Source organism: Copadichromis virginalis, linkage group LG12 (genome assembly GCF_057382275.1).
Source record: "Copadichromis virginalis isolate Kocher_CV1m ecotype Utaka linkage group LG12, C_Virginalis_male_GT1.1, whole genome shotgun sequence".
In the NCBI taxonomy this organism is placed as follows: domain Eukaryota; kingdom Metazoa; phylum Chordata; class Actinopteri; order Cichliformes; family Cichlidae; genus Copadichromis; species Copadichromis virginalis.
The window spans coordinates 29009081-29018518 of NC_140629.1; the positions used below are offsets into that span (position 1 = coordinate 29009081).

General features: G+C 38.3%; 1 protein-coding gene across 1 annotated transcript; it reads left to right on the forward strand.

The window, feature by feature from the left end:
* Positions 1-1680: 1680 nt before the first annotated feature.
* LOC146697236 (corticotropin-releasing hormone-binding protein-like) lies at positions 1681-9036 on the forward strand. Its single transcript, XM_085474184.1, has 7 exons — positions 1681-1795; positions 1951-2038; positions 2824-2981; positions 4274-4484; positions 5663-5817; positions 8116-8236; positions 8528-9036. The coding sequence occupies exons 1-7, from the start codon at positions 1715-1717 to the stop codon at positions 8680-8682; spliced, it is 969 nt and encodes a 322-aa protein (XP_085330310.1). The 5' UTR covers positions 1681-1714; the 3' UTR covers positions 8683-9036.
* The last annotated feature ends 402 nt before the right edge of the window (positions 9037-9438 follow it).

The following is a 9438-nucleotide window of genomic DNA, read 5'->3' on the forward strand; positions in this document are numbered from 1 at the left end:
TCTGTGCTCCCCGATGCCCAAATGTCAGGCAAATGTAATAGACTGAAACCAAATTGAAAGTGGTTCTTTAGCTGAAGGTTGACTCATGAGTGGCACTGCATAAACTCTGACTCATTCAGTATCTCAAAGGACATCTGAGAATTCATGACTTTTGCAATCTGAGCATTCATGTCCGAAAAGTGTATATATAAAAGAGCGCATGAGGTTCATTTTCTCTCCGCCAAAGTCTCAATATATTCATTTGTGTGACAAACTGCAGGAAAAAGTGGAGAGTGCAGATGCTTCCACCCTGGACCACTGCACCATACAATTAAGCAGTTAACATCCAGTCATCTATAAAAATTCAGAGCAGGCCCATTCAGTTCTGCTTTTGTATCAAGATGGCAAGAGGAAAATATCGAAGGGACTTTATAAGAGGGCTTATTGTTGGGGCACAGATGGCAGGTGCTTCAGTCAAATAGCCTATTCCATTAACAGGTGTTTTCATAGGAATGGTGAAGTGACATCAGCATTTAGATCTATGGAAATTTTACAGAAACACAGAATATTTGGTCTGACATTGCCTATTTGATGATTGTGATGCTCCTGCATTAGTGTGATATGGAAGTAAAAATAAAGCGGGAGTTCTTCCTCCTGACTGTGTCAGTAAGAAGAGTCCATCAAAAAATAGAGTCGTATTGTATTAAGATTCATTTCGATCCTTATTACAGAGGTGAATGCACACTGAAGAGTTCAGTGGTGCAAAACCCAGAGGCACTGGTCTAGAGACACATGTGGGAGAAGTGGTATCAGATGAGTCATCGTTCATCACGTCACAGGGCAAATGTGACGCACAGAAAGAGACTGGTACAGGCATGAATGCTTGACCTCCACTGTAAGGGGGATCCATAACCTCTGTAATAGCTCAGGAGTATTTTGCTATCATTGTTTGAGTGCATTTTTCTCCTTAGAGTTAAGGATCACTGCAAATCAAAATAAAGTTGTTCGGAGTGATCCTAGTAATCCTACCTACCCAGTTATGCAGTTATAGTGAATCATTTCTATCCTTATGGGAGTGGTCCCATCCAGGGTGACAACACAAGAGATGTCACAGCAGGACTTATTTGTAATGTAAATAACGTGAATTATTCAGTTTTGCTGGAGCAGTTAACAGATTTCAACCTTACTGAACACAATGAGAGTTTCTGGACAAATGTGTTTCCAGCACCACCATGGCCATCAAAACAGCAAATGAGGGAATATCCTTTGGGGAAAAAATACGGTTCATCCCTCTTATCAGTGTTCCTGAGACTTGAAGAATCAATACCAACAGTATTTGGCAGTTCAAATATGTCCCACGAGCTATTATTTTTCAATGAAGAGTCACCAAATTGACCACAAAGCACTATGTTAGCCTGTCTACTCAATGTTAAGCTGTGCAGCGATTTTAATAAACACTGACATGTTTCAAGTATTGCATTTCCTCCAATGAATTCATACGCAGTAATTATTAGTTTCTAAACATCTGAATTCCCTAAAAACAGCCTTGAATGACCGCTTTTATTCACTCATTATCAAAGTCATTTTTAAGTCCGCACGGCTAAATGTTTGTCACTAACCCTCTGATGTCGGCCTGCCTGCCTGTCTGGGCTGCTATAAAAGCTGCGATCTCACAGGCAGCTCCGTTATTCTCCCCTCAGCTTCAGGACACACTCCTCGAGAGACGCACTTCAGCATGTCGGTGGCTCTGCGCACACAGCTGTTTCTCTTTCTTATCTGCGTTTCATTAAGGATGGGGCTCGCTCGCTACATCGAGGTAAGGTCGCGTTTGTAGTCGAGCAAAGTAGAATTTTTGATCAAGTGAGGCAGTCTGAACTCATGTCTGTCAAGTTTTTATGAGCAGCCCAGAGATGAAATCTTAGGTTTTCTGTTCGTTTGTATTTACTTGTTTGTTTTCCTTCTTCTTTTCAGGACAACGAAGCCTCAGATGGATTATATTCTTTGCTGAGTTTGGCCCAGAAAAGAGAATCAGAGGATTTTATTTTCCGCCGACCTCTCAGTAAGAACTGCTTAAAAATAGCTTTAAATCACCGAATTATAACAATTGCTGGATTTAAAACAGTAATTGGGTGAATGTTTATTTATGCACCAGTGCCCATTCAGTCACTTAATTAGAACATAGGCTACTAAACACGTTAGATAATTCATGCATTAATCCAAGCAAACATTTTTAAATGAAAACTGATGCTGTCCTCTGAGTAACACTTTGACCTCATGAGAAATTATTAAGGCTAAACTCAAATCCAGTATGTTTTCTGAACCCAATATATGTGTAATGTATTTTGTATCTGGCTGTGTGTGTGTGTTCATATGTGTGTTTGCCTCACCTGTATTCTGGGGGTGTATATATTTCATAGTCACTTATGGGGACCAATCCAGTTTGGTTTTTAATCTTTAATTCTACTTTGGTTACTTGGTGTGGTCAGGGTAGGTTTGGGACTGGGCGAAGGTTAGTTAACGTAAGTTAAAGTTTAAGAGTTAGGCGAAAAGTTGTTATAGTTGGGCTTAGGGACCAACTGTGGCTCAGGAGTTAGCATGGGCTGTCAAGCACTTGGAAGGGCAGTGGTTTGATCCCCAACTCTTCCATTCTACCTGTTGAAGTATCCTGGGGTATGATGCTGAACCCTGAGCTGACCAAAAAAATGAGTTTGGGTGAATAAGACTTGTAATAAAAAGTGCTTTGGGTGCTCAGCTGGGGAAGAAAAGCTCTAAGTACTAGTCTCTAGAATATTTAAATGTATTTTTGGTCTGAAATGGAAAACTGACTGTGTGTGTGGTTTGTAGGATGCTTGGACATGCTGGCCACTGATGGCCTCTTCACCTTTGTGGCATCAAAGCCACAGCTGGCATGTGCAGCTTTCATCATAGCTGAGCCCAGTGAAGTCATCAGTCTGGAGCTGTCTGACGTCAGCATCGACTGCAGCGCTGGAGACTTCATAAAGGTTGGCACACACACTAAAAATAGCCCCCACACATATCCAACCCCTCTTTTAAGTGAAAGGCAGGGACTCCAAGGCTTTTTTCGGTTTAAACTCTGAATTCTATTTCATCTTCTTCCTGTGCATTTGAAATTAGGCCAAACAGGGTTAAGGCGGCGTTTAAGGGCCAAACACCACACTGGATGCTTTCTGCATTGGTCACATTACTCAGAGCAAGAGTGGGAAGAGAAGGCTTTAGTTCTGAAGCCAAGCCTGCCAGTGCAGATTTCAGTTCATGGCATAGGGAAAGGGGGACATTAGAATTTCATAAAGCCTAGGTTTACATGCATGTGATCTAGAAACCAAGAGCAGATTTGTGTAAATATTAGTAGGATTAATGTGCTCAATAAAACAAAACAGCACACCTCATTTTAAGACATGAGATTTACAGAATATTTTTAGAATGAAATTCATGTTGGATTATGCTTGTAATTAAATATTATTCACAGCACAGTAGTGTAGAATGTGCTGTATGGCATGTCGGATTACCCAATAAAACATGATGATTCATGTCTTAAGTTGAATAGAAAACACAAAGATTTGTTTTCACCAACCCACTGGATCAGAATCATTTTTATTTGACCAAGTCTGTGCACACAAACCAGGAATGTGACTCCAGTTCACTTACTGCTGTCAGCATGCAAGAAAGAAACATATAGGGCAGGGGTGTCAAACTCAAATACACAGTGGGCAAAAATTCAAAACTGGAACAAAGTTGCGGGCTAACGTTAGTATTTATTGAAATATATTTATTCCTCCAGATATAAGAATGAATCTTTTCTTATGTGCTCAAACACGTTTTGCTGAAAAACTGAATATGGAACAAGCAAAGCTTAATACTAAACAATATATATATTAGCTGTATAATACCAGTAGGCCAGCTCTGATAGTAATTTGGTATGGCTTCGTGGGCCAAATGTAATTAGGCTGCGGGCCAAATTTGGCCCGCGGGCCAGAGTTTGACACCTATGATATAGGGGGAAAAATCTTGGCAATTAGATTGCTTGTTTCTTTCTGTAAAAGCGAATTGGCTTCTTACATAAAGCTGATGAGTTATCTCTTAGTCATATAGTTAACAGCTTAATTTGGACATGCTAGCTGTCCTTGGCTTCTTCCACATTTTAAAAATTTATGCCTTGTATTTTCAGACACTGCTTCATGTTTTGTATGTGAAGGTGTGGAATAAGTGTGCTGAAATTAAGTAAGTAAAGGCATTAATTTTTGTATTTACTACATATCATATGTTCCTCTTCAAGATATTTGATGGCTGGGTTTTGAAGGGAGAGAAGTTCCCCAGCAATCAGGACCATCCTTTACCCCTCTACGAGCGCTACACAGACTACTGTTCCTCCACAGCACCAGGAGCCACCAGCCGCTCTTCTCAGAATGTTGCCATGATCTTCTTTCGCATTCACAGCCCTGCTAGTGGCTTCACCCTCGCTGTCAAGAAACTATACAACCCTTTCCGTGAGTCTTGTTATGCATCACTAAGATCAGTTTGTGGCCAAAACATCTAAAACCAAACATTAAAACACTTTGAAGTCTTCGCGTAAAAGATTTGTGTTATTTTTTTGTTTTGTTTTTTTTATATGTCTTGTGAAATGAGGGGTACATTTGTGTGCACGCACGAGTGTACTTCCTGGACATTTGTGCTTGGTCGAGCTTTAATAATCAAGGCCAAGAGCGAGCGTAACGAATTGAGTGAGAAGGATGCACCTGTTTTCCAGCTGTTTGACAAACACAGCGTTAACATTGTGTCAAGAAACATAACTGTCACCGTCTGGCTGTAAGACAAAGACAAGGAAATAAAGGCTGCAGACAAAAAAAAAAAACAGCAGTTTCAATTAATTATTTATAGGTTAACAGTGGTTTATCCCCTTGTTCACCATTAAGTGCAACCGTCTGCAGTTTAGGCCTTATATATGATCTAATCAAAGTGACAATAAAGCTACCTCACATATTCCATGCAACATAAAAGTGTTACTCATTTAATACATAATAAAAGTCAGAGTGTTTCTAGAACATTCCTTAAATCTAAAAGTTTGGCTGGCAAACAGAATGGAGCTAACAGCTATATAAAAGTATGGATAAACGACTGAAATTGTTAACTAGCTCCACAGTCTAAAGTTTAGACTGACTTAAACTGAATGATATGTATAAATGTTTGATGGAGGAAAAGCAAAAGTAACAATGAATGAATGATCAAAATGGTAAGGTAACCGTTACTGATGGGTAATATTTACCAATGGTAAGCTAGATGGTGACTGTGATAGTGGCTCTTACCAAAAATTGGATGTAAAAGATACACATACAACATTTAATTGTTTAATTAACAATTCAAACGTCTCTCTTCACATTTGATTAGCTCGGTTTCTTTACAACAAAAATGTGAAGGGAACAATATGAACAAAGTGGCAGCATTTTCAGACTCCCTTTTCCGTAATGCTTTTATGAATTCACTTTTCTTTCTTTCTTTCAGTTCTGTGATCAGAACTAGAATTGGATTTCCTTTCCAGCTGCCACCCGCTGATTCTGTCCTCTTTGTGACGTGAAGTGTCAGTAATGAGTTTCTCAGGTTATGGAGAACTAGAAATGTGAAATCTCTTCTCCTGTCTGTGCATGTGTCGATTTGTTCGTGTGGAAAGCCTGTAACATCATGTCTCAGAGTCCAGAGGGAAGCTTCACCATGGTGATGCCACATCAGCGCAAGAACTGCAGCTTCTCCATCATCTACCCCGTGGAGATCCGACTGACAGAACTCAGCCTGGGGCAGGCCAAAAGCAATGAGCTAAGTCCACAGGTAGATCACACACATGCATACACGCATGCATGTGCCCACAGTCACACACACACAATCTTCTTTTCTCTGTGAAATAAATATCTTACTGAGGCCAAATTCTGACACTTTAAATAGACCTTTAGCTTCAGCTGGACATTTTAAACGCATTCAGAGTGTGATATATATATATTTTTTATTAAAGCTATTAATAATATTTGCATGTTTGTCTATGTCATCACACAAATTTTATTAGTACTTGGCAATTTTGATTTTAATTTTATTTTAATTTAATAAAGTATTGTTTAACTACAGAGATTTATTAATTTCATTTTCCTAACTGTAATGGGGAAATCACTTTAACTGATCGATCAGAGCTCAGTAGGCGTAATTAGCACCGGGATGTCATCTTCCTACATCTAGAGGGAAGCTGATGAACACAGGAAATGGAAAAACAAACAGTTATGAGACTGAAACTAAAGTGAAGCCTGGAGCTTGAATGAAGCCTTTCAGTGTAGAATTTCATGTTCTCATTGTGCCAGAGACGACTTTCTTCAGGTATTCAGGCTCAAAAGTATGTTATGGTAGGTTAGGTTAATCCAGTGGTCCTCCAACTGTGTGGCGGGTTCAGAACAGAGCCACTGCAGTTGGAGCATGGAAGACTAAGGGAAAAGGATGTAAACTAAAGTTGGGCATGCCAGAAAAAGTTTGAGAACAACTGGGTTAATTGGTGATTTTATATCATGAATGATGTGATTGGTCCACCGTCTCACTTTGTTAGTCCTATTACAGATGGATGACCATTCTAATCATACCAGAATCTATTAGGATAGTTTCCAATTTTCTGTTGCATTCACCACATGCTGATATTATACCACAGTCAACTGAAAATATTGTCATTGAAAGTAATCCAGGATTTTGGAGAGTCATCCAAAAACAGTGTTATGTTTGGCAAATTGGCTGCTGAGCCTCACTGCCACTGTAAATTACTCTGTGTTCATAAGTCCCACTCCAATAGGTGGAAAAAAAGAAAACAGAAAATAAATCCTCAATGGCAAATGGTCTAATGAGACTAAATGAAAACATCACTGTGGTTAATAGATGGAAGAGTTTTAGCAAACCACTTTAGCTAAACTAAATATTATTCATTGTGTGTAGATTATAATGTTAAACCCTCATACTAAATGTTTGAAGATGATCCTCAGTTTTTAATGTTAAATAAGGAATAGTAATGACAAATGGAGTCAAAAATAATAACCATAAGTCTAATAAACATTTTTAATAACAGTTTATGAATTTTAGAAAAAAGCTAGCAGGTGAACACAGCAGAGCACTTACCAGTCATATCGAAGTCTTACCCTGAAATACACCATGTCCTTGACTTTTCATCTGTTACACAGTTTTGTTCGGTAAAGTGCTTCAAATCACACAGAGTGTTGCAAGGGCAGAGGGTGTAGTTTCCACGGGATCTTTTATTTTGAAAACTGACCAGATTTTCTGTGACATTCCTGTGCCTGATGTCCTGCCCTCCTCATCTACTCTGTGCAGCTTGACAGAGCCTCTGTTAAATAAACAAACAAATATATAAATACATTACATATAAATGCAACAATGCAGAGAAGCTTCTCTGGTGTCTGGTAGAACCAGAACGCTAAGCAGAGGCTCCCAGATTACTACAATTTCTGCTATAATGACAATTCCACTATTAGAAAAGTGAGGTTAACTAACGTTAACAAGAGCTGAAGTGTGTAATGGAAAATGTGTTAATGGAAAAAAAAAACATAACTAAGTAGTACTTATTAATTACTTAATTAATAGTAAGTAATGAGTAGTCATAAAAGCTATTACATGAAATGCAACTCTCTATGAATAAGGGAAGGAGAAAAGTGGTACAAAGCATGCTCATAAAGGTGTAATATAATAAATAATAAATTAATAAAGTAAAATATTCATTTTTAAATATCTGAAAAACAACATCCTGTTAACTGCCTCTGTTTAAATTCTGAGGAAAACTGTATGTATTCCAAATTCAAATATTACAAAAATCGTTTGTGTAAACATTTTTCAGTCAAATGAAGTCATTTCATTTGAATCCTTTGCAGTATTACTTTTTCATTGTGTTACAAGCACCTGCTCAATAGAGAACCATGAAACACTGGAATCACATCTCCACTTGGTTGGCCTTTTCCAGGTTAACATATAGTACTTTTATTGGTCCAAAGAGCTCCACAGGAAGTTTTAATGGCAGTTTTCTATGTAACAAAGTAAAGTCTTTATCTGGACTTCACCATCAAAATATTTTGTTGATCATTTATTTTACAGAGACTGGCGTGGTCTGGCTGCTCAGGGTCAGGTGACTATGTGGAGCTGCTGGGAGGGAATGGGGTGGATACCTCTAAGATGTTCCCTGTGGCCGACCTCTGTTTCTCCCTCAGCGGAGTCGGTGAGTCTGTGTCCATCACTGTGTCCAAGAAACACTTTTACTAGTAATTATGATGTGCTGTAAAAGAGTCCTACAAAATAAAAACATCCCACATAGTGAAATATCCAATGCAATTCACATTTTATGTTTACATATATTTGCTGTTTTTACTTGTAAAAATACTGCAATACAGATACAAAGTAAATGTTTTTGCTGCCAATGTAACCAGAGTAAGTAGGGCTGGCTACAGAACAAAAATTCTTGGATGGTAGAGTGTAAAGTATGTGTTTTCCTCTCCTTGTGGCCCTTCAGCCCAGATGAAGATTGGTTGTGATAACTCAGTGGTGAGGCTCGTGTCCAGTGGGAACTATATCAACCGTGTTTCCTTCCAGTACCAACTACTGGAACACAATGAGCTTCCCAAGGCCCGAGAGAACAGTTTGGAAAACTTCTGCACTGTGGAATAAGATGTCACAACACATACGCATATGTACACTTGTGAGCACACACAGTCATTCATCTCTCTGTTAAAAAATACCACTTTAATGAAAGTGTCACATTTAACTAATTGTATTAGTAAGTATTTTGTATTGTATTTGCCAAATATTTTATTAAGCTATTATGTTAGCTTTGATCATAGCCTATTTATTTAAAAAGAATATTCTCCTTAAAGTTATGGGTGATAGTGGATTTTTTTCCTTTTTAATTATTTGTCATTAAAATTTGTTGTTTGTGGTTTTTAGTTAGTTTGACATCCCTGCTGCCTCTTTTCTTTATATTGCCTCGACGATTTAAGAAATAAATATGAACTGCATGATGAAGCACATTTTCACTGTTTTTGTGAGCAGCTCTCCTTTTCCAGGTCTACTTCGATTTCATTATATAACTGCATATTCCCTCAGGGCTTGCTTTACTGGCATGTTTTGTGGCATCCATCCATTTGACTGATTAATGCTACTTTCTTTAGAGCTGAAGAGAGAAATGCTTTAATCTGGCAAGGCTCTTAATACATAGAGTGATTATGAGCTACTGCATTTTTATGAGTTTCTGTGAGACTGAATTTAAGTGACGTGAACTTGAATTGCATTTCATTAAATTTAATTCAATTAAATTCAAGTTAATTTATTGTAGCACTGAATCGTGACAGCAGTTGAGAAGTTCCAGTGCACTTTATACTGCGAGGTAAAGACCCTGCAGTATTAGTGAGAAAACACCAACAAGTA